General features: G+C 36.5%; 1 protein-coding gene across 1 annotated transcript in view; it reads right to left on the reverse strand.

The window, feature by feature from the left end:
• Positions 1-650: 650 nt before the first annotated feature.
• Positions 651-26,860, reverse strand: part of INPP4B (inositol polyphosphate-4-phosphatase type II B) — a 794,515-nt gene continuing 768,305 nt past the window's right edge. The window contains exon 28 of the mRNA XM_070504821.1: positions 651-708. Coding sequence (XP_070360922.1) covers positions 666-708 — 43 coding nt within the window. The 3' untranslated portion in view covers positions 651-665. The remainder of the gene's footprint in view (positions 709-26,860) is intronic.

The following is a 26,860-nucleotide window of genomic DNA, read 5'->3' on the forward strand; positions in this document are numbered from 1 at the left end:
CTGGAAGCACGCATGAGGATGACCTTCTAAACCTTGGTACCACCATGGATCAGATAATATAGAGATAGACGTCTTAGGAGTGGTGAGATGGACAAAGCAAACCATTGCCATGTACAGATGCCATGGGACAGTAATCCCAGTGTTTGGGCAATGAACCCTGGAGGAGACAGAGCAATTGTGAAGAGCCCACAAATTCTCGTAGGTACTAAACATTTTCTGTATGCTAAATAATTAAAATAAGACATGCATAGATTTACTTTTTTAAAAATGTAGATCTTACTTAGATTAATAAATACATTTATACTTTTCTACAGCTTTAACATTTACAATACCTTTTATATTATGCTTTTTCTCAATCAAGGAATTCTAAAATCCAGCTGTTACAGATGTGAATCTGTGAAATTGTTTAACATGAGGCAGGAAAAACAGTCTCCGCACTCAAAAATACATATTTATATTTTTTCTTTCTAACTTTTAGCACATTGTTCATCCTCAACTCTTTCACTTTCATAGAATAAGTTAACACTCTACACAACAAAAACACATTTTTTCCTGAGAGGGAGAATCGTGACTTGGAGAGCACCATTAGGCTGGCAATGAAGCCCTAAGTTGAAAAAAAGTTCTCTTTACAATTCCAGGCCAACCATGAGCCAATCTGTGTGATTTCACTTGAGTCTGCAGAACGTAGGTGCATCAGTTTGAGACAACCTATAAAGAGACAAAAAAAAAGCATTAAGACTTCCAAGAGATAGAAGGAGTGATTCTCATTCTTGGCTGCATATTAGAATCAGCTGGGCAGTTTTTAAAACTCTAGATACTCAGGCTGTACATTAGGTCAATTAACAGAAACTGGGGATGACTAATAATTTAGCTAGACGTAGAATCTTAATATTAATAAATATTTACTGTGCGCCCACTGTATACAAGTCATGCTGTTATGTGCACATGATAAAAGCTTGAATTAAGGCGTGTCTCTTTCTCTTAAGTAAGTCAAACTATAATAGGGATGACGAAAAAGTAAAATATATAAATCAAATAAAACATAAAATACATTGAGACAAGTTCTCATTACTTTTACAAAGACATTCTGTGTAAAGAAAAGGGTAACTTTTGCGGAAAGGAGGGGGAGTCAGGACACAAAGTTTGGTGACAACTGAACTTAGCCATTTTTTTTGAATAATTAGTATACATAGAAAAAACTTGGAAATACAGAAATGTGTAAAGAAGAGAAATAGATTATTGCTAATAATTCCATAATCCAGACAAAATAGACATATTTCATATATAAGTATGTCTCTGTGTATATATGTGTGTGTGCATGTGATTATATCATATCTATGATATGTATGCATATCAATATAGGTATGCATATATCAGACATTGATATACGTGTATATACACATATATGTGCGTATATATGGTATCTTTGAAACACATTTGTTTGTGTATTGTATATACATATATACTAATTTATTTATATATGTACACATATATTAATGCATTACACATGCACATACACTACTGTGATAAATAGGAGCTAAGCAGTGACACTCCTTTTCCCTGCCCAGGTTCTTAATCAATTGAGAAATAAAAAGTAGAAGATGAAGGATATAATAATGTCTTTATTCTTGAAAAGACTAATTTGGAGAACATAATTTTGTGTGAGAAACCAAAGGACCAGCTAATTAAAGTCCAAAATTACGCACTTACCCACCCAACCATAGGCAATTCTGGAGTCAGGAAGACCAACCTCCGCTAGAGGACAGCTTGGACTGAAGGAGTAGAGTGGAATGTAAGCTCTCTATAGGTAGGCTGACTCCCAAAGAGCAGAAAAGTATAAGCCAAGTTTAGTCTTTACAAATATACAGATTTATGTAATCGTTATGTAATATATATGCAATTATAATCCCTACACAGACAGTCCCTGATTTACGATGGTTTGACCTATGATGGTTTGACTTATGATTATTTTCACCTTATGATGGTGCAAAAGCGATATGCATTCGGTAGAAATCATCCTTCAAATTTTGAATTTTGACCTTTTCCTGAGCTAGAGATATGCAGTATGATCATCACTCGTGTTGCTGGGCAGTGGAAGGGAGCTGCAGCTCCCCATCAGCCACAAGGTCATGAGAATAAACAACTAATACACTTACAACCATTCTGTTTGTCATTTTCAGTACAGTATTCAAAACCTTATATAATATATTCAACACTTTATTATAAAATAGGCTTTCTGTTAGATGATTTTTCCCAACTTTAGGCTAACATAAGTGTTCTGAGTACATTCAAGGTGAGTGAAGCTAACCTATGATGTTCAGTAAATTAAGTGTATTAAAGATATTTTTGGCTTGTGATATTTTCAGTTTACAATGGATTTATCTGTACACAACCCCATCATAAGTGGAGGAAGATCTGTACGATTATGCAATATATGTGTAATTGCAACTATATGTCATATAGAGATTCAACTTAATATAATGTAAATTCTCAAGAAATTAGCCATTATTATTCTCATTTTCAAGCAAAATTATGTCTGCCATGTTCTCTACAGGATATCAGGTGTTTTGCAATGAGATTAGGTAGCAACAGTATGATACTCCCATAAAATGCATAAAGACTTTCTATTCAGAAAATTCCAACAATACAGATGCCCTGATTTTACATATAAGCTGCCTGTCAATATTAAATTTGTAGGAAGAAATTAAATTTCAAAGAATAAATACTCTTGCAAGTTAAATCCAAAGGAAAATAAAGTCCCAAATCAAATTCCTTTGACTTTTAAAAATAAATTAGAGTCCAAAATTCATCCTTTCCAATTTGTAATTCTGCTTAGTTCGGTCAGAGGAGTTCGTTACACCTGCGTAGAGTTGGGGTTCCTTCAGCAACTGCAGTCTGGGAAGGCTGTGGATCTTTTAGGACCTCAGAAATTCTCAGTTCAGTGTCAAGACTCATCCTTCTCACTCCAATAGGACTCTAAAAGAGGACTCAAAAAGCAACCCCAACCCCACATCCACCAAATATAGAATATAGGCAAACCAGAATCTCTAGAGTGATGATCCATGCTAACAACACTATTCCCTAAATCCAGTATGTAGTGCCATCAAAGGCCATCCCACTGGCATCTGGGGAAGAAAGGCAGATGGTAGATGGTGACCATCTTGGCCTCAGCTTTGCTGGTTTGCCAGACAGTCTACTTTTCTGGAATCCACAACCCATGAAGTTAATTGGTAGAAGTCTCCCAGCAAATGATTAATTCTGTCTCTATGTATTTACCAAATGTGGAGTCGGGGGCAATCCAGAAGCCTACTATCTCCGCAGGAGGGTGATGTGGAGAAGATACTGTCATCTTTGTTTGCAATGGCAGCAGCCCCTTCCTCTAAACCAGACATTATTTGGGAATCCTTTATTTGCCACCCAATCTATTCATAACCTCTTAACTTCCATGTCCCTTTGCGTACTTCAGTCCTAAGGATAAGCTCTATTGAGTAGTACTGACTCCCAGGTATTCCGGAGGTGTTTTGTGCCTGTGTAAATTAGTTCCCTGCCTTTGCCTCTTGGGATGGAATTAATCTGGCCTAACAAAACCCTGCCTGCTAGAAAAAGATTTCACCTTAAAGCTGCGTTTGTTTCACCTGTAAAAGCACCCTCATAATTTGTGAACTGCAGCTGCTCTTGAGGCTGTTGAGGCAGGTGCCCCTAAGGTCCTAGTGAGGGCCGGTGCCTCAGCCACGTGACACTTTAAAGTCTAGACAATCTCCTTGCTCTTCATTTCCATCCCATAAATTCTTTAGACACTGTGATACCCACATGCCCAGCTACAATCATTATCATTTTGAAACTTGTCCAAACATTCTTCTCTACTATTTTCATTTTCTACTGTTGAGCCTTTGGACCAGACACACAATTTAAGGTCACGTGTTCCACAGTTTCAACCTGTGCCCTGAAGGCACAACAAAATGTTATCTACTGCAGCCTAAGGCAAGAGATCTTAAGCCTCGGCCACATGATATTTTAACAGTTTAAAGCTAGATGGTCCCTGGTGTTCTGCAGCTCTGGTGTCACTCTGCTGTCTTGCCGTGTGCATGCAGGTCATAATCCACTTAGTCTAGCCAGTGATATAGACGAAGCTGTGCTTGTGTCATAATAAACTACAGCAGCCTGCAGCCTGAGGCCTTAGCACCTGCCAAAGGCACCGCTTTGCTGAGGCCCTTGTCTTTCACTTCAAGTTCAAGGTTAAACTGCAATCTGCTCTCTGAGGCCATCTGTGCTGGCTAAAAGCCCAGGCCTTTGGCCTTCTCTCTACAGAAAAGTCTTTTAGGGTCAGAAGCACAACAAGTTGCAGCCACCTGGCAAAGTCAAAAGTACCTAATGACTCATGTTTAAGGACTCTTAGTTAGGTGTCAGCAATTAAAAGCTAACTTTGCAAAGTAAAAACCTTTCTACCTAGTGGTGACGAAAATAATCCATAACCAATTTGTAAATGAAAATTTGGGTGAGTTTATTCTCAGCTGAAATCTGAGGATTATAACCCGGGAGAGTCTTTCCACAAAGGAACAGAGCACTCCAAAGAAGTGGGGGTACATAGGGTGGTTATATACCCTCAAAGAAGGTGTTTCACATATGATTGAAATGTCCCTCCCACAATAGTCACAAGATTGTTGGCACAGCACTTAATGGACACAGCAGGTAGTGGGTCTGCTATCTTGGTGGGCATAGCAGGAGGCAAGTCTATTGTCTCCAGCTGGGCGGTCACAGGTGAGCGCAGCAATCAGCTTCTAGCCTAAGGAAAGATACTTAATCCTTAAGGAGACGCCAACATTGGGAGGGGGAGGGAAGTTGCACCTTTATCTCAAGGGCCTTTGCTCTTGCCATAGGGAATCTCTAAAGCAGATATACAATGCATGCTCAACGGCCTCGGTCAGGCCCTTTTGGAAAGACAAGGTCAGGCCGAATTAGGTTTACACCAAAATGGCTTCCTCATATATTCCAATATATCCTATTACTTGCCATTTTTATTTGACACTAGTATAAACCGTACAAACCACCAATGTCTAAATTTCCTGCCCAGATGCTAAAGGCCGAGGTCGCATCGGAAGTTTTGTCCATTCCACGTGGAATTTGCTTTCCAAATGCTTCTTAGCTCCTTTCGCAAGGTTCTCATTTGCCAAATACGGCATTTAAAAAAAATTATATATATATATCTCCAATTTAGCAAAATACATATAATACACACACACATATATACTCCATTTAATAAATTTTAATAAATAAAACAAATACCTGACATACAAAAAAATATATATACCAGGTATTTATTTTATTTCACTAAATTTAGATCATACTTTATAAAGAAATATGTATTCTGGTTTCATATATCGAAAGTATTTTTTAAATCTTTCCTAATATCATTATTATAATTAGAAAAAATTAAAATATTTTTAATCATAATACCCCATGAGCCTGGTGAAAGTATCAAATAGTACAGTAAAACCCTATGAAAGGATGCATGTTCCTCTCCATCCTCCAATTTAGCTATTTATAGGCAACCAGTTTTAATGCTTTAGTTGATTCTTTTTGCTGTTCTTTCCATATCCCTAAATACTATCTTGTACTGCTATTTCTCAAGTATTCCATTTTAAAAATTATTTATTTCCTCCTTTGTCTCTTAATCCACCAAACTCCTAGTAGAGCTAAATCACTATTTTTAATTGAATCAACAAACTATGTAAATGTAGTTTACTTGAAAGTCTAATAGCTTATTCCTGTGCAGCTTTTTCATTCACCAAGAGTTTCTAATTTCTTTTCTTTATATACTGTGTCCCTTTATCCTAATATTATATTTAGACTGTTTACCTTACCAGGCACTCTATAGAGCTTTTGTTTGTTTGTTTCTCCTGACTTTTCCCCCGGAACACTGTGCTTCACCTGTCATCTGGATGAGTCATCTTTTAGGAGAGCTCTGAGGTGGTCATCCTGGGACTTCCTCTTTCGTAGACCTCCTTTCCTTGAACTTGTTTTTGTCTTTCTTGGACTACTTCCTTGTTTTGCTAGAGCAGAGTGTGTAGGAAGTCTTATTTCTGAAAACGCGTATGTCTGAAATGTGTTTATTCCAAACACTCGACTGATAATTTGGCTGGACATAGAATTTTAGTCAAAATCTGTTTCTTTTAGATCTCTGAAAGCTTTGTTCCATGACTGTCAAGCATCAGTGTTGTAGATGAGAAGGCTGGTGCCAATCTGATCATTCCTCTGTAGATGACCTATCCATTGCTCTCTGGAAACTCTTAGGAACTTGTCTTTACCCCTTTGGTCCTAAAATTATACAAATATTTACCTAGAAATGGGAATTTTTCAAGCATTTATTTGGCACTTAGAAGGTGCTTTCAATCTGGCATCACATCCTTCAACTCTGGAAAATTCTCTTGAATTGATTCTTTGATATTTTACAATCTCCTCTTTTCTATGCCCTCTCATTATAAATTGCTGTTAATCAGACTAATATTACTTGTTACTCAACAAACAATTTCAAAAATGAGGTCCGGGTGCTTGGTTTGAATTCTCAGTCATCTCGTGTCTGATAAAAGCAAACACCTAATAGTTCCTTGAGGGTTGAATCTTTAGACCTTCTCTGAGGCTAAAGGCAAGGTCACAGAACCAGCAGCTGAACTTCTCCTCGCAGAGGCCATATGGAGACCAAACCCCTTATTTGGTAGGTGTACAGAATTGGATAACTTAGGTAAGGTTTCCAAGGCCTGACAGAGCCTGGACTAGACCAGAGAATTCTCATTTCCTAGCTGGGTCCCTTTTTCATTACATAATGTTTTGCTAGTCTGCCACAACTTAGTGGCTTGAGGTACAAATTCACACATCTTATAATCAACCATGATGGGTACGGTTTCCAAAGAAAATTCTAGGGACTGTTATAAAAACAAACCAAAAAAAAAATGGAGAGGGACTACTGAGATGGCAGCAATCGCCAATAACTCTTTCTGCAAATGCTAATGAAGCCATTTACTAAGATACACAGTGGTCATTATGTAATACTTACTTCAATATAACAGTGTTTCCTTGAAAATGATTGTCAAAAATTTGTTTAAATTATATAGTTTTAAATCATATAGAAAATTTTTGTAGTAAAACAGGGGCCTTAGAATAAGAATTAAGACTGAATTGTGGTTTCAAAGAAAAGTCAAAATGGAGGCCACAATTTGAGTATACCGCTAAGCCGACCATTTATAGTCACGTAACCAAAACTTAAGCTGTCCTGATTTCCCCAAAAGGCTGACTTGACCTTAAACCAAACTTAAGCTTTCTTCATGTCATCATGACCATGCAGATTCCTAGGCAGTCAGCTGGGAAACAAACAAGTAAGCTTATGCACTGCTACTACTCTAAAAAGGACCTAAGTTTCTAGTAACTAAGCACAATGGAAAACAATGTACTTCCTCATTCACGCTTCACAAACTGAGCTGCAGCTGCTGAGAGCCCAGGGTCCTACCACTTTGGGTTTTGAAGTCTTCCCCTTCAGAAATGGTTTGTTTCTCACTCAATAAATATTCATGTTAAGTAAAACTCTGAATTTTCTTTTGATAGTTTCTATCATACCCACTAGGTATGCTACTATGGACAAGTTAGTTAAACTCTGCAAATTTCTTCATTAATAAAATGTAGAAATGATGGTAAGATTTATAGGAATGTTCTAAACATTGGCTGAAATTATGCATATAAATTAACTAGCATAGTGCCTAGTACATGGGATGCATTCATGAAAATTTGTTAAATCAATGAATGTTAGTTTATGTCACTTGTCATATGGACTTTCCATAGGATTTCTCATGCGTATAATTATTTGAGGAATATGTCCACTAATTGTTGAAAGGCCTGGAGAACTTTGTTCACATTCAAAGTTGTTGATGAGTAGTACATTATCTCAGTTGGCTTGCTTATAAGCAGGTAAGAAAAAAGCTGCAAATGACTAACACAAACTGAAAGACGAGTTTATAATATGTGCCGTTTTTGATATTGTAAGGTTAGAACATTTTGCACTGGGCTAGAGTAGTGTCTTCACTGAATAAAAGCTATTTTTTTTCCTAATTGAATATCCACAAGATTATGGAATGTATATGTACTCCAAACATACTCAATAATTGATCATCAGTGATAATGATAAATATTTAAACGTATGATTTAGGTGCCACTCAATATATTCATTCAAATGATCATTCATTCAATTCATTTATTCATTTATTTATCATATACTTATTGAGTTCCAAATCAATAATGCTGAGACTATGAAGAGAAAGTCATTGCCCCAATGCTAGCACTCTTATCTCTATTACCCAATTCATTTGGTGAAATAAGGAACAGTTCAGGAAATTAGAACGGAAGTGGGTGAATGTCCCTTGCTGTTACTGTGTACTTAGATTAATCTTTCCCGTTCTAAGCATTAAAGTCAGGATATAAACCAGCACTTTCCAATAGACATAAAATACAAACCACATGTATAACTTGAAATTTTCTAGGAGTCATCTTTAAAAAGGTAAAAAGAAATAGGTGAAATTAAATTTAGTAATATTTTTAGCCTCATATTTTCAAAATATTATTTCAACACATAACTGATATTAAGATTACAATGAGACAGGTTACATTTTCTTTTATACTCAGTCTTGGAGATCTGGCCTGTATTTTACACTTACAACACATTTCAATTTGGACTAGCCATATTTCAAGTACTCAACAGGCACAGGTGACTAGTGGCTACCAGATTAGACAGTACAGATTAAGGACAATGTCATGGATACTGTATTCTTAATATTATGTATAGTGCCTGTAACATATTTACTCAAGTGAAACTATAAAATGCATGAATAAATTAATAAATAATAATAAAACAAATTATTTAATGGAAAGAAGTTGTATTAGTCAGTATTATTTAGAGTTAGTCATCATTCATTCTTTCTCTATGAGGAAAATCTAAGTCAAAATTATTTCCTCTAAAATAGGAATTGATTCACTCATATGACTGAAAAGCCAAGGAGATCCAGGTTTGAAAGAGGCTGATGGGAAATCTCTCTCTCCCATCTTGCACCCACACCTACTGCCATCTCTCCATCTTTCTGTTTATTTTTCCTCAGCCTACCAGCTATAATTGGCTAGATTATTGGTCATGTTATATGCCCAGAGCAAGTTATTGTCACTGAGTGACTCTGCACAAGGGATGTTCTATCTTGTTGCAACTTTCTACAATAATCTGGACAGAAAGAAGAGGATATAGTGACCTATTACTGGCTCTTAAAATCATCTTCCTAAAAGTGACACCCATTATTAATGTTCACCCATTATTAATTTTCTTGGCCAACCAAGTCATACAGTGACACCTAACCTCAAGGGGTTTGAACAAGAAGTACAGCCCTGCCATTTTCCCAGATGGCAGAAGAATATGTTAAATAGAGCTAATGACTAGCATACTCACTATTAGCTTCATTCTCTGGCAAAAAACGCAAAGATGGCTCCTGACTCGTATCCTTCCTTTTTAGTAATCCTGTTAGAAATAAAGTGCTTCTTACTCAGTAATCTCAATAAAGCACCCCCTGCTGGAGGAAACAAAATTTGAGATGAACTCTAGTAGTTTCTTATTGCTGCTGTAACAAATTGCCACAAGCTTACTTAAAATAAAACAAATGTATTATCTTACAGTATTAGAGGTCAGAAATTCAAAATGGGTATCACTGGGTTAAGATGGAGATGTTGGTGGAACTGCATTCCTTCTAGAGGCTCTAGGGGAGTGCAGCGAGTTGAATGGTGACCTCCAAAAAGATATGCCCACATCCTAAACCCTAAAAATCTGTGAATGTGACCTTATTTGAAAAAAGAGTTTTTGCAGATGTAATTAAGGATCTTGGGATGAAATCACCATGGATTATTTGAGTGGGCCCTAAATCCGAAGATAAGCACCCTCATAAGAGACAGAAGAGGAGCAGACATCCTAAGATAAGGCAGAGACTGGAATCACACAGCCCCAAACCAAAGAACACCTGGAGTCAGCAGAAGGTAAAACAGGCAAGGGAGAAATTTCCCCTAGAGCATTTGGAGGGCATGGGGCCCTGCCAGCACCTTGATTTTTATCTCCTAGCCTCCAGTATTGTGAGAGAATAAACTGTTGTCATAAGCCACAAAGTTTGTGGTAATTTGTTAAGGCAGTCCTGGGATACTGATACAGTAACAACTCATTGTCTTTTACAGCTTCTAGAGGCTACCTGCATTCTTTAACTTGTGTCCTCTTTCTCCATATTCAAAACCAGCAGCAAAGGATCTTCAAATTTCTATGTTCTCTTTTTTTGCTCCCTCATTTACTTATAAGGACCCCTGTGATGACAGTGGGCCCCCTGGATAACCTAGGATCAACTCCTTATTTTAAGGTCAGCTGATTAGCAACTTTAATATCATCTAACTTTAATCCCCCCTTGCTATCATATTTATGGGTTCCAGGAGTTTGGACGTGGAGTGAGTGGCATTATTCTGCCTACTACATGAACTTTGAGAAAAAGCAGAGTATTTTATCAAGAAGAAAAATAATATTTGAGACTAAAAGAACAGCCTTACAGAAAAAGTGCAATGTTTATTTGAAGTTTAAGTTTCAGATGTTTTATCTTTATACCAGTTTGAGACCCATCAGACAACACCATCCTACACCAGCCTACATGACGCACCTGGAAATGCTCCCTAATGATTTTGGACCCTTCTCAATGGTTACTGATCTGTGCAGACTTTCATCCACTTTTTCTCCAGTTGATGACTCATGACTTCTTCCCTCATTTACAACACAGATCTTGCCCTTTGGAATTGATCAGTCCAAAATTTTCCTTTGGCCCCTCTCTGAACACTTATCTTGGATTTCTATTACTGATAGTTCTTTGTTTTGGACTACCTTAGGAAGAATTTCTACTTATATTAGTTCCTTAAGAATGGAGCTTAATCATTTTTCCATGAGAAGGGGATTTGGGAAAAAAAAAAAGGTTAAGAATCTTGGGTTGCTGTACCACAATATGTGATAAGGAACTAGATGGGAGATGAGGCTGGGAACAGCTTGAGGTTTGATTATAGAGGACGTTGGAGGAAGGTATGAGGACTAGGGAGTTTAGACTTAAAAGTTAAAAATTTATTATTTTGTTTATAAAGATGAAATATTATAGGAGAAATAACAATAAAAATTATAGTTCACTTATTTTTAAATTTTATTGAGATCTGGTTTACATACTATGCAATTTAATGATTTTTAGTAAATTTATAGACTTGCGTGTTTGTCACCACAATCCATATTTATAACATTTCCATCACCTCCAAAAGATCCTTCATATCTATTTGCAGTCATTTCATCTACTTTCTGTCTTTAAAGATTTGATTTTTCTGAACATGTCATATGAATAGAATCATTTATTATGTGGTCTTTTGTGTCTAGCTACTTTCACTTTGAATAGCTTTTAATTTCCCCTCTTAATAAGGGCTTATGATGTTCTAGGCACATAGCTGAATTCTTTACTCATATTAATTCATTTCCTCCTGACAACAGCTCTGTGAAGTAGGTACTGCCACTGTACCCATTTTATAGATGAGAAGATTGGGATTAAATAGCTTCTACAAAGTCATGTATCTTTGGCTCTATCTACTAAGGGATAAAGCCATAGTTAAAACCTAGGCTTACCACTATCCAACTATCCTACACTGCTCTTCAGTGTTAGGATCCACATAATAATATTAACATAGAAATAACTAGGGGTATGACAAACTGGTGGCACAGAGAAAGGTTAAAAGTCTATTTTCATCATATCCATTTCAAATAAAAGTCGATTTGGCTGGACTAGATAACAGACAGAGGGAATAGACAGGAAAAATAGATAAACAGGGAGGTAGAATGAGTTTGTGGTCAGATAGATTTGAATAGAAAATCCAGCTCTTACTTGCTGTCTGATTGATTGTGATCAAATATTGTAACCTATCCTCAATTTCTTCATCTTAAAATTGGGTTTAATGCCTGTTTTCTAAATATACTGTATAAAGATTTACATAATGTACTTAGCACCCTGCCTGAGGCATTATAGGGGCTCTCTAAATGGTTATCTTTGTATTTCTGGTGGTTTTGCCTCCTGCTAGAGCAGATAGATGAAGCAGGAGAAAGGCGAAGAATCAAAGGTGATCTTTAGTTTGGCTTTGGTAAGTGAGAGTTACCAATGATCCTACTAACAATACTGGAGAATGTAGTCTGAAGATTTGGTTTATGGGGAAGGGATGATGAGTCTGATTTGTGCTGTACTGAATTGCATCTACTAGTAGGAGAGACATGTGAAGAGATCCTTCTGACAAATGAAATTCTGGTTTGGAGCTTCAGAGAAAAGTCACAGTTATGAAACCAAGCAATTGATTCAGAAATGATAATGATCCTGGCACTTGCAGTAAGAGTTGCAGCAAGGCCTGAACTAAAAGGTCAGTTGGTCAGTACATTTTGTCTTCTGATGAATTTCTGTATCTAGCCAGTATCCTGCTGGGGCAGGAAATGGCCCCAGTCAGAGGCTTCCTGAAGAAATGCACCCCGTAAGTTTGCCTAACCAGGGTAATTGCAAGAGATAGAAAGCAAGGCAGGAAGGAAGGAAATGAAGAAAAAGGATCTATATAAATTCAGGAGAATTCATCAAAATAGTAACCCAAAGATCAAGTAACTATGTCTCCTGACTCAGTGCCTACTAAATGACAAGGAACAATGGAGACCTGGGATAATATGATACCAAAATTTTAATTCTATAAAACACCATTAAAGGCGATACCTTCTAGAGAAGTAACTAGGCCTTATTTATAATGATTTTAATGTAGGTATCAGATGAGTTGCTTAATTCACTTGTGTTGAAAATAATACAGCAAAAACTCCCATATTTTCTGGGTGCTTTCTCTGACTACAAGTTTTCTAATGTCAATTGCTACAGAAAATGCATTAAAACAAGAGAGTTTAAGGTATGATTAAGAATTAGCCAAAGGAATCGAAACCAATTAATAAGACCCTAGAGCTCATTATTAAACAAAGTCTCTAGTGTTTTTCAGTGTGGGCAATGTGAGAGGCAACAGGTGAGAAAGTACTTGGTGTTCCTATGGTCACTTGTTAATTGTTGAGAGTCACCAAATAAAAAAGCAGAAAGGACTTCATCAGACGGGACAAGCCAATGGACCATTACAAAGAAAGGCCAGATAAACAGAAAGAAAGAGATTCAAAGAAATTATTGTCAATACATCTCTAATAATCCATAAACATATAAGCAAAGAAACAAAATTGTGGGCAGAATTACCATTGATGTACATATTGTTATTGTTTTTTCAGAATAAGATATCTTAAAGTAGAATAAAATCAATTTGTGAATTTTCAGATTACTATCTTTACTATATAAAACATAGAGGAATAAATATACATTTTCTCTAATACACTTTTTCTCAAAGGGGAAAAATTGGATTAAGATTTTTACATTATGAAATGTTTAAAAATAAAGTGTTTATATATTGATATTCATTGGCTACTTCCAAAAATACTTTTTAAAAGCTTTATAATATAAAGATTAGCATGTCCAACTCTCTCTTTCTATACATTGGTTACCGAAGATACATAAACTTGACATATATAGCATTGACAATTTTTACAACCTAAGTATATCTTAATAATAATCACAGAGGAGTATAAAATGAAGAGAACTTCAGTCTGATTCATTCTGGTGGAAATAAACCATTGGACACAAGATTTATAAGAAAATCTTGTAATAGCATGCATTTGTTGTTTATTTTGTTTTACAAACATAAATATTCTTCAGATGTGATGTTGGGAGATGTTTCCAAATTTGGCAGAGACAAAGACATCTTTTGGTAAGATTGATCCAAGAATATTCTATTTCTGCCACAACTCAGCCTTTTATTGCAAAGACAAATGCACTTGATTTATTAGCTCAATTGTTAGCATGGGCACAAAGAAGGCAGGAATGGAAAATTCCATCTCTCATTCACTAGAGCAAAAAAAGCTGTGCAATGATTCACTTTCTTTTCATATCAAAGTAATTATATATTTTTCTTCCAATATTCTTAGAGTTCTACCATTTTTCTCTAATTCTAAAGCCAGAAATTTATTCTAAGTCTTGGTTCTTCCCTATTTCAACTATAGTTTCTTCATTTCTTCTATAAATAGCAATTAATTTAGTCTTCAGGGGATTGAGTGAGCCGAATATAGCAATGGCTATTAACACAGGTTTAGGCCGAGATAAGTAACTTGCCTGAAATAGTAGGTGGAAGTTTCAAGATTTGAATCTACATCTGGCTAACTGCAAAGATACCCACTATTTATTATATGACAATACATTTACCTCCATCGCAATTGCTGCTCCCAAAGTCTTAGGCATACTCCCTCTTAAAGATTGTGTAGGAGTGCTCTATCACCCTACTACAGTAGAGGTAGCCTGAGTATGGGAATATTTGAGATTTATCTTTAACTAAGATACTTGTCTCATGTAGTGAGCTCCAATTACTCAAAAAACAAACAAAAGCAAAAAACAAAGACTTCGGTATTTCTTTCGGAGAAGAAGCTGGCATTATAGTTACATATATACCCTTAGCTTCTTATGATCAACAAAGTTAACATCAAAATATTTATGTTTATTGAAGAAATTTACTTTCACTTCAAACATTTCAATATCCTGAGTATAAGCTACCCTACAATTATATTTTATAATTCTGATAGTCTTTTGTAATGCCTACTCTTGAACTCAACACATTATACATTTCTTCTAGCCAACGGGAAAGCAGAACGGCCATAACATTGAGAAAATAATATTTAATCTGTGGTGGGAATGGATTACGTTCTCATTATTTTGTAACATTAATTAAATCAGAAATAAGGAAATGCTTGTATACGGTATCATTTCAACTGAAGCCAATTATCTTGGCCTTCAAAATAAGTTATGACAATGTCAATGCTTAAGATATTTTCAAAATTATCATTATTTGTTTATTTATTTAATTACTTTTCTTTTTTTTTTTTTTAAATTGCCCATAAGTTGTGATAGGCAGGCTTCTCAGCTCTTGATTTAAATGCTCACTAACTCATATGGGATAATTAAAGTGTTACCAATAAGGAAGCCAGTTTATTGGGTAAAGCATGCCATTTTGTTTTTGAAATTTCACAAAAGTGGGAAAATCAATTATAACTGAATATTTGTCCATTGTGACCTTAAGGGAAGAGTATTTTTTGTCAAAGAAAATTGTAGCTGCCTAGTCCCTACACAAACTCTGACTCTTATCCTAAATTTATCTCTATGATTTAATATGTTGGAACAAATGCTAGAAGAGTTGATTTTTGTTAAAATACTTTCATGAGAATGATTAAACATAATTGGGAAAGAAAAGAAACTAATCTATACTGTTGAAAAGGCTGAGGTCGCTGTTGTGTGATTGTACAGTCTTAGCAGTTTTAATTGACAGAACATTTGTCTAAAAGTCAACATTCAGCATGCTTAAACAATTCTCATTAACTCTGGTTAACCCTATTAACTACTTTAATGGTAATAAAAACAATCTATGCTCACATGAAGTCAAGAAAAATGAGATTTGTTCTACACAGAAGGTCTTTTGAATGCACTGGTGCCTTAAAACTTTCACATAATTAAAAATAATTAGATCTGCAAAAAAAGTCATCGTTGTAATAAAAATTTGGCTAGAAACTAATGGAATAAGTTGTGCATTGTATAACTACTTAACATATTTTTTATTTGATTAGTTGACTAATCAAATGAATAACACAGATAATAAAATTGACTTTAAAATTTTATGTTAACATATGCCCTGAAGTCTTTTTTTTTTTTTTTTTTAAAGATTTTATTATTTCCTTTTTCTCCCAACACCCCCTGGTACATAGTTGTATATTCTTCGCTGTGGATTCCTCTAGCTGTGGCATGTGGGACGCTGCCTCAGCGTGGTTCCATGAGCAGTGCCATGTCCGCGCCCAGGATCCGAACCAACGAAACACCGGGCCGCCTGCAGCGGAGCGCGCGAACCCAACCACTCGGCCACGGGGCCAGCCCCTGCCCTGAAGTCTTTTTAAAAGTCCATTATGGTATAAAATAGATCTATTGAAAGGAAAGATATCAAGTAGGGAACTTACCCTTTAAAATAGAGGTTGTTTGGGGCTGGCTCCATGGCCAAGTGGTTAAGTTCGCGTGCTCCGCTGTGGCAGCCCAGGGTTTGGATCCTGGGCGCAGACATGGCACCGCTCATCAGGCAACGTTGAGGTGGCATCCCACATCCCACAACTAGAAGGACCTGCAACTAAGATATACAACTATGTACAGGGGGTTTAGGAAGATAAAGCAGGAACAAAAAAGAAGAAGACTGGCAACAGTTGTTAGCTCAGGTGGCAATCTTTAAAAAAAAATAAATAAATAATAAAATAAAATAGGGGTTGTTTAACTGGAAAACAAAAACAAAAATCTGTGGCCTAGAAATGAATGTGTGAGTCACAAATCCCGAGAGATTACCAGGTAGGAGATAATTTCAAACTTTAAAGATGGCTATTGCTGAAAACAGGTGTCAAGTGTATGTTTTAACAGATAAATTATCTCACACGCTAATTGGCAACCCCATTTAAGGTGCTGAAGACAAGGGTGAAGCACTCTATAGCATGAGCCCTGGTGCTGCCTGATAAAAGCAATCAACGAATTGGAATGGACACCTGTCATAATATGTGCATTGATTAAACTGGGCTGCAGAAGAGAAGAAGCAATTGAAAGCATCATGGAGTTATCAGCTGAGTATAAGTACAATAAAAAAATCTGTGAGTCACTCTAGGTCAAATGTCAATACGTGCATGGGCAGTATGGTGCTGTTTTAAAAGCAAGCAAAGTAACAGACTGATGGAGTAGGATACAGCCCATAGGAAATTTACGAGGCTTGGTAAATGAGTAATATAGAAGAACGCCTGCTAATAATACAGAAGAAATTGTTGAATTATGTAATTGTCATTTTAGAACCCTTAATGATGTTACTGGTCCAGGTAAGGATTATTCTCTAAAACAATTAGGTGAATGGTTGAGGGGGAACATGAAAAACTGCAAATATAACCCCTTTCTGAATATCTCTGGCTTGCAAAGCGGAAAAAAATAACTTTGCAATGAAACAACCAGTTTGTCAGCCCCTTACTCCCATGTTTAATCTTATCAACATTGATGGCTGGTCAACCAGAAAATAAGTTTTCTGATGTGATGCAATGTAGTATCCAACATTATTTATGTCAATGTATCAAAAAAGTAGTTCTAATTTCTGGTTTGAAGGAATTAGAGGGGATAGAGGAAGAAGTTAGACAATGAGAGAGCTCAGAAGACTGTTCTTGTAAAACTCTGGGCAGGATATGGAGGTACTTTCATTTTGCTTTTGGAAAATTTAGACGAGTGAAGGTTCGAAGATGTTGACATTACAGAACCATTTAAGCTGAAGTAAAGAGTTTCTTCGCTACATATCTTTGCTCACTTCCCTCATTTTAGAGCTAAGGAGAGTTAAGGTCAAAGGCCGCCTAAGCTATAGGAACCCATCAGCATTGTACGCCAGATCCTAAGTCCAGTACTCTTTGCTTGACATCATGCTGTTCTCCAGAGGTGTAGTGGTACCTCACCAACACTTCAGTTGTTGAAGGGGAGGCTGGAGGATAATTTGCAAGTGATGCTACAGAGAAAATTAAACAGCAAACTTGAGCCTGGACGAGGTAAACATCTTTAGGGTCTTCTCTGAGAGTGGATGGTTTTATGAAGGAGTCACAGCTGGACCTAGCAGGTTTTAGCTAAGTAATTTAGGAATTTCACCCCCACTTGTACTCTACTCTTTAAGAGTGTAACTTTTGGGGCTGGCCCTGTGGTGTATTGATTAAGTTAGGCATGTTCTGCTTAGACGGTCCGGGTTCATGGGTTCAGATCTCAGGCATGGACCTACACAACTCATGCTGTGGTGGCGATCCATAAATAAAGTAGAGGAAGACTGGAAACAGATGCTAGTCCAGGGCTAATCTTTCTCAGTGAACAAAAAAAAAGAGGGTAATTTCTCGACAGGAAGTAATTTTAAGAAATACCTGACCACCATGGACAATTTCATAAAATGGCAAACTTTTTTAGCTCCCTAGAAATGGATAAAGCATTATTGTTTCTTTTTCATCACCTTCAGATAATAGTCACATAGAAAAACGCATTTCTATTCTGCTGTCAAATTCAATTATGTAATTGCTTCATTTATACTTCTTTTATGAAAAAAAGTAAATATCACGTTCAAAATATTTGCAATCAATCTATAATACAGCAGCTACATATCCTACTTTTGTGAAAGTCTTTTCCGTAAACCATAAATTGGAATACAGATATTAGTAATTACCGCATTCACTTCCACAATGACCTTCATAACTGTTTTGTACTAAAGCTGCTGGGTAGCTCTAGGTTCCAAGTGCAGCTAAAACAAAAGCCCACAGTCAACATATTCCTCATCAGGGTAATGAGGATCAGCAGCAAAGATGTGCCCTGTGTGAAGATACAAAAGTGATTTTAGCAGATGAGGTCCTGAATTTCCTGATGAGATTATCAGAGCTTTTTTAAGCAAACTGTTGTTAGACATGGACCTTTAAACCCTGCTGGCAAATCCATAGCCTAACAATCTTATTCTCTGTCTTTCACTCCCGCTGTATTGAAGATCTGTCCTCAAGAAAAGCCTCTCAGAAAGGTGGTTCTGGTCCCCCCAGAGTCGAGGCGCATGGTATTGATGGGTTTATTAAGAAGAGGAATAGGGTCTAAAAACTTTGGATATAAAGCCTACATTTAGTTTTCTTCACCCATAAATAAATAAATTGATTAAATAAATAAGAAATAAGGCAATTTTGTTTCCTTTTCTGTGCTTGGAAATGAATAAATAAATAAACAAAACCACAACGACAAAGACAAAAACCTTTATTTTATGCATTAACTATAATCTCTCCCTTTTTGCTGTAACTTTAATTGTAATACAGTTCTGATAGGCACAATGCTAATGAATAATTAAAACATGTTTCTGAAGAAGGCAACTAGGGCGGGAAAAAAAGCCAAGAACATGGATATTCTACAGAGTCTGAATAGCTTTTCTGCCCTACTTCCCTTTACAAACCCAGGACACGAATGTTCCACACTTGGAGCAAAGAATGGCATTGGACTGTTAAGCCTTTTGAATTATAGATCCTACTCTGCCACTTATTTAAAATGAAAATACCAGCAAATTATTTTATTTTTATTTTCAAACTTATCCTGATAATAAATATAACGGTAGTTCCTATTTAACAACTATCTTTCATGTGCCAAGAACATGTTTGTTATTCCATTTCATCCTCACTACTGCTCCATGACATAGATATTGTGATCCCCATTTAACAGGTGAGGAAACTGATATTTTGCTTTGGCAGGTTCAAGTTCGCACAGCGAGGAAGTGGAAAATTGGGATTTGATTTCTATCTGACTCCAAAGTTTATGTTCTTTTCTCTATATTACAGTTTTATTTCCTTAAGAAACTAGACGAGGTGTAGTGAACAAATGGGCTGAATTCTTATTCTATTTTAACTCTTAAGAAAGTGTCAATATTACTTACTTTGCGTTTAAAGTTCTTAGACTTATATAAATTAATGTCTTAGACTATATTTGAAATACAACTAGGAAGAACTTCATAAATAGGTTATATGGAATTTTAAATAAACAAAAAAAACGCTTTCAAATCCTCGACACTCATTTATATTATAAAAATATTGCCCCATTACAGTGATGTTAGTTTACGTCTACGCTGTAGGTGTGGTCAAGTGCTCTAATCAGGACTCACTCCAGGGAAGGGTAGCTAGTATTTAATCAAAAGAACATATTCCAGATGTGGCCGCTGCAAACTTCATCTAGATTTATGAATATTCAATATCACAATTTAAAAAGTTTGTGTAACAAATGTTATCGAGATTTTCTTTCTTTGGAGAAAGATGTGAAATAGGATAGAAGAATCTAGACTGAGCCCTTCATCCCTTATCCAAAGAATCGACTACCTGGGTCTCATTCCTAGACGGCTCTGTGTTTAGTCAGCAGATTTTTGGTCACATGACTTAGATTAACATGGTTAGTTGGAATAGCATCACATTTGCCTTGAGGTAAACTTTTCATTTCAAGATTTTGTCAGAACACCTAAGGGACTGTTTGGGCATACAAAGAGCTTGTGTGTTTGTTTCATATCTGCTGGCTGCTAAATATCTGAATGTGTGAAGGAATTCAGTCTGAGACTTGCTTTCACAACAATGTGGAGGAGGGAAAGATGTATCTTCTCCCCTACCTTTGACAATTAGAGGTCTCTAATATTTATCCAAAGGAATCTAATAGTTGTAGGTGGACAACTCAGCTTAGGTCAGTCAAGACAAATATTATTCATCTCCACGTATTACGTGAACCTAAACTCTATCATCACCTTGGGACAATTGGTATTCTCTCACCGTTATCACTTTCCTACCTCCAAAGGAAATGCGAGAAGTCGGTGTGCTCTTGTATCACTTCTAGACTAGTTTTGGGTTGTACTTGGACATTCCATGGGTCTCTGGAAGGATTGCAAGGTTACCGGGCTGCCTGAAGACACTTCCATCTGCATAACTTACAGAATCAGGGCTCAAAATGGTCCAAGAAATTGTTATTCTCTTAAAACAAGGGCTCAATCTGGATCTAAATGCCAGAATAAATGTCCTAAGATTCAGCAGCTACTCCTTTAAAGTATTCAAGATGAGTGGTAGTACCTCACAAAAATTGATGGGTATGTTCTCTCAACAATCCTTTGAAAATGGCTTTCCAAGACAGTGTGTAGTCATTAAACCCCCCAAAATACCCTCCCCATTTCTTGCTTCATGGGGGTGGGGAAAAGGAGGAAAGCACTATGACCTCTTGTGATTGAAAATGGAGCTAGATTGATAGATAGGCCTGGTGTTGAGATGGGGATTCTGAGCTCCACGGAAATAAGTAATGTGAGCGGTTTTACCATTACAAGGCTTAAAACAGATTAAACCTAACATTCCCGGAAATAATATGTAGTTAGGGTGCACTTAAACCATTTTTTTACAAATGGGATTCCTACCTAAGATTCTAATCTGGATAACATTTGACAAAAGAACTAATCTACGACATATTTTATTTTAGGTAAAATAAATTTTCCTAATTTTTATTTCCAAATCTCTAAATTCACATGACTCCCCTCCTAAAGGCAGATATTTTCTTAGTTGTGCGATGGCCAGGAGAGTACGTCAGTTCTTAGGTCTTAGTGAGTTACGTAGCTTTTAGTAACGACTCCCAATTCATGTGCAAAAGGTTTTTAAAATATTTTTTAAATGAAAAATATCTGTAACTTTTGAGTTTCAAACTCACTTGCAATGTTTGGGAGGGACTACTTCATTTCCAACGTTACTCATGACTTCATGACTTTCAAAGTGTAAGAGTTTGGGAATAGGCTATAGACTGGGAGCAAAACAGGCTCTGAACTCAGTTTTAGGGGCAAATCCCATATTTTCTTCTCACTGGTATAATAATATCTACTTCATACAGTTGTTTTGAAGATCAGATGAGAGGATCTCCATAAAGCTTTTAGCAGAATGCCTGTCATGTAATAGTGATCTATACATGTTTACAATAAACTTATATTCAGATTTCCTATCCAAATTCCTTTAAGATACAAGGATCTCCCAATTTTTCTATCCCATAAACTAGGATTTTCAAAAATTTTATTTTTTATGGGTGTAGCTAAACCATGTCATCATCGTTAATCCTTCATAGTGGTGTAATTGCTGAAAGCAGTAATGAGGCAGGCATAGTATAGAGAGCATTGAGTACAGAGTCAGAAGTCCTGCTTTGAATTCTAGCCTGTGACTGACAATAGACTGTTTCATTTTTCTGAGGCTTATTTCTTCACCTCCCAATGTTCTGAAAATTAAATGAGGTAAAGTATAGCAAAGGGCCCATCACTGAGCCAGCATATAACCGATGCTCAACAAATAAAATTCTCCCCATTTAGAGTATATATTTCTGGGGAGTAAAAAGTAAGATGTGGATTTCTTCTTATCCCTCTGTAGTCATTGATCTGCACACCATTGGTGTCTAGCTAATAATTAAAAATTCTCAGACTTCATGAGTAGAATGTATTTCCAACTTTATTTGACTATGAGACAAAAGAGCTGAGTGTGTGAATTTATTTGATTGTTTTCTCACTGAAATGTCTGAAATGCTCTTCTGCACCTTACCACGTCTAGGATGCTATTTTCTTTGTTAATGATGTCTCAACAACTACAACGTTAAAAATAAATTGAAGAAAAACAGGAGGAAATGAAATTTACCAGGTGGAAGATCAAGAGGAATTAAGCGCCAAAGCTCTAGCCTGTATGCCTGTAAAATTGATCTGACTTAATACATTTGGTGCAAATAGAGTTGTATTCTTTGGGATGTATGTCTACACACACACAAACTCTTCTTTCACTGCGGTGAGCACATCTTGCTGTTGTCCATTTAGAACTCTCATGAATAAACAAATATAAAGAGGTTGTTTTCATTTTTATAGTTCAGCTTTTTATCTGAAATTTAAAACCAAACATGTACCAGCATATGAGCAGACAGACTTTAAAAAACGTGGTCCATCGGGGCATGCTCAATGACAGCGCCTGATTCCCATCATGTGGGTAAAAGAAATACCGCATCTCTTATCTCGTCTTCTTACTTAAAACTTTGTTTTTTACCCTCCCGGCAAATCTTTTTGTCGCAACACCACTAGACTTAGAGCACGGAGCTGCCTGGAGTCACACCAATGTTTCACTCCAAAGTTTTGCAGGGTAATTCAGCGCAAAATTTTCAGTCTGTTCTCCTAGCTAACACTGTATATCTTTCAGGATTCAACTTTGGTATCCTCCAGCAAGCTTTCCTTTATCCCTTCTTCCTATTCAAGACCAGCAAAATACCCTTTCTCTGTACTCTTACATCACTCCACATAATACGAAAATTGTAGCTTTCTTGTCTGTCTTATCCACTACATTGTGAAAATCGTTTATGTTTGAATCCAATCCCCTACCGGAGTGCCCAGCACACAGGACATGCTCAACAGATACTCATTGAACTGAATTGAATCTACTCATAGACGTATTTATGTATGTAAGTTTCTTCCAAAGTAATCCTCAAGTGTCCACTAGTCCAGGAAGAATGTCTCTTCATGTACAACTTCCTGAAGGAGGCACTGATCTGTTCTACCATGAAAGCGAATTCAGATTGGTGTTGCAGTACTGGGTTCCCAGCTTCTTGCTCTGATATCTGGGAGAGAGATCCATATATTCAATTCATGGAAGTTGTAACACGTTACTTGCTATGGGCAGAGTTCAGGGATGTGAAGTCTTGGTGCATGTGACGAGTTCCACTCTGTGTTTCTGGTTTTCTACTTTGCAAAATAAAAATAGTGATTACTCCTTCCTACTTCACAGAAGGGACCGGGACGCTTGCCCTGCCTAATGACACAAATAAAAGGTGATTTTTTAATTGATTACAACTCAACCTCTCTAGGAGGGTTCTTTTACTCACCTGATGGCCCCAATTATCAATATGGTAAATCTGCAAATTAAAGGTAGAAATAACAGATGATTTTAAGAACTGTGATTTGGTAATAATGTATAAAGGGTGGTTAAGAGGAAAAAGAAGAATGCTAGCAAAGGGGAAAATACAACTGCTGGTTAATAGAAGTTCAATACACAATAGGATTTTGTTGATTTAGCATAGCAGACATCTTAAGAACAATTTTAGTCATCTTGTAGAGCCAGAATAAGATTTTTTTTTTTGGTGAGGAAGATTGGCCCTGAGCTAACATCTGCTGCCAGTCATCTTTTTGCTTGAGGAAGATTGATGCTGAGCTAACATTTGTGCCAATTTTCCTCTATTTTTGTATGTGGGACACTGCCACAGCATGTCTTGAGGAGTGGTGTGTAGGTCTGTGCCCAGGATCTGAACCCCTGAACCCTGGGCCACCAAAGCAGAGCGCACAAACTTAACCACTATACCACTGGGCCGGCTCCAAGAGGAAGCATTTTTATTCTTTTATTGGGAAACTGAAAAATCTGAAAACAATGTTACTCACTCAAATTGATATAGATCTGATCTGTCAAAAATACCATGCAAAAAAGAACTCAAGGGGCTGGCTTGGTGGTACAGTGGTTAAGTATGCACATTCCACTTCGGCGGCCTGGAGTTTGCCGGTTTGGATCCCAGGTGCAGATATGGCACCGCTTGGCAAGCCACACTGTGGTAGGCGTCCCACATATAAACTAGAGGACGATGGGCATGAATGTTAGCTCAGGGCCAGGCTTCCTCAGCAAAAAGAGGAGGATTGGCAGTAGTTAGCTCAGGGCTAATCTTCCTCAAAAAAAAAAAAAAGAATTCAAAATGCAACTAATAGTATCTTATCCATAAATAATACCCAAGATCCAAGGGCTTCAGATCTTTTCAAATGTATTCTTTCAAGAAAACACATCATTTCTTTCTGCGTGTTTTGGATAGGCAGCACTGATTCCATTTAAAAATGGAGGAAACTGAGCAAAAGAAATATACCTTTTCTGACATAATAACACTAGTAAGCTAATAAGAGAATTAACCTATATCACATTTTTACAACTTTTGTCTCTGGGATTCATTTCTCTTATATGTTTATTTTTAAATTACACTCGGAACAAAGAACAGTTAGAGCAAAAATGAATTCCATTTTTGGTGGATCGCTATCCTTTTCAGATAAAACGATCCTTACACCATTTTAGGCAGACAGCTGTCTGTCCAAGACAAAACAAACAAGCAAACAAGAAAAACAACACTGGGAAAAATATTCTACAAACCCCTATATTGAAAATAACTTTGCAGAGAGATCCAGCACAATAGCAGTACTCAGCAGAAAAAGGGGTATTACTATTAAAAACAAGACAGCAGGCCCGCAGAGGAGTCACTTATGCTAAGTGCCACATCACCAAACCAAGATTTAGTTACACTGTTGCCTTTCCCGGAAATGGAATGTTAAACCAGTCAATCAAGAATCCCCTGATCAGCGCTAATCAGGTCATCTGCCTGATAGACCCCTGTCAGCCCCTAAAGGAAAGTAACCTTGCAATAACCAACACACTTTTTTGTCTAGAGTAACGTCCTTGTTCCCGCTACCTCCTGCCTATAAAAGTCTTTCATCTTGTACAGCCCCTCGGAGCTCTTTTCTATCTGCTAGAGTGGATGCTGTCCGATTCATGAATCGTGGAATAAAGGCAATAAAATCTTCAAAATTTACTCAGTTGAATTTTGTTTTTTTAACAGTTTATTTATTGCCTTTATCCTGCTAAAGAGGAAATACAATTTATTGCATACCTTAGCACCAACACAGTCTCTCTGATCAAAGTTCCATTCAACTCCTTAAGCAGTTATTGAACGTCTATATTGTATTAAAATTTACGTCGAAGTCCACGTTGAACCTTCTAGGTAGTTAAAATTGTTTATGCAAAAGGGTAATTTCTCCTTGCTCATCTCCCTGCCTCTGGATTTAGCGGAAGTGGAATCACCATGGAACAGCACCAGGTGCATTTTAGCTTCTCTGATGATTTACTCTGTCACCTTCAAGTGTTTTTCTAGGGCAGCATCTCTGAGCAAAATCGATTGCACATTCCAGGCAGATTTCTTTTTTCTCTTCTTGAAAATTCACTATGCGTCTTAATATATTTTTTAAAAGTTTTTGTTTTGATGGTCTCTTACTGGTTTCTGGTTCCAAAGTACTAAGAGTCAGGGAAGTGTCCATTTGCTTACATTTCTCTAAGTGCTTTTCCCCTCATCCAGAACGTTTCTAGCATTTTTTCTAAACTGATTCTAAAGATTTTAAACTATTATATATGCAACATCAGTGAAATTTGAATTTATTTATACAGAAAAGCTTTTTACAATCCTCTCAGTTGTAAATGTTGAATGCTCACATTTTTCAAATGGAGGAAAATCCATGCTAGAAAAGATATTAGTGTAGAAACAACGTAAAGGCAGAAAAAACAAACGTGCCTGTTTATCATGAACACAAAGAGTTAAAAAGTAACTTCTGCTGTCATCCCTCAGGTATGGGACAAAATCATTTAATATCCTTGCAGTTTTTTTCCTCAGAAGAATATTCTAAGAACTAATAATTTAAGCAATACCCCCAAAATATAAATTTTTCTCATATGCCATATTCATACATTAAGAATTTTAAAATCATATTTAAACTGTTAGTGTTCTCTTAGGTATTTATATCTGACCTCTTGCTCCAGTCACTCGCTAAGGAGTAAATTTAGAAAAGATATTTACTAAAAAGATTTACTAAAGAGAGAAATAATTCAAGTAAAATTATCATACACAGTTTTCTCGGATTATCTGACAATTTCTAAAGATGAGTGGTAAAAGTTGTGCTAGAAAAATTACTCAATTTATTATCCATCATTACATTACACAGTTTTAAGCAAATAAGTCCTACAAAAGTTATTTTTTAAGGAAGATTTTAGGGAATTAATCTATAATATTGCCTCTTCCTGTCCATGTTTTGAACAAATTAGGAGGTTAGACAAGGAGCAAGGCTGTCAGAGGTAAAGATATAAGCATTCAGTTTTTTAAAAAATTGTGAGATAATTTTGGACTTGCAGGAGAGTTGTAAAGATCGTGCAGCATGCCTGTACAACTTTCACCTAGCTTCTCCTAACCTTAACATCTTACACGGCCATCGGTGCCATGCTATTAACTAGACTACAGACTTTATTTGG

The sequence above is a fragment of the Equus asinus genome, chromosome 3 (genome assembly GCF_041296235.1).
Source record: "Equus asinus isolate D_3611 breed Donkey chromosome 3, EquAss-T2T_v2, whole genome shotgun sequence".
NCBI classification, from domain to species: domain Eukaryota; kingdom Metazoa; phylum Chordata; class Mammalia; order Perissodactyla; family Equidae; genus Equus; species Equus asinus.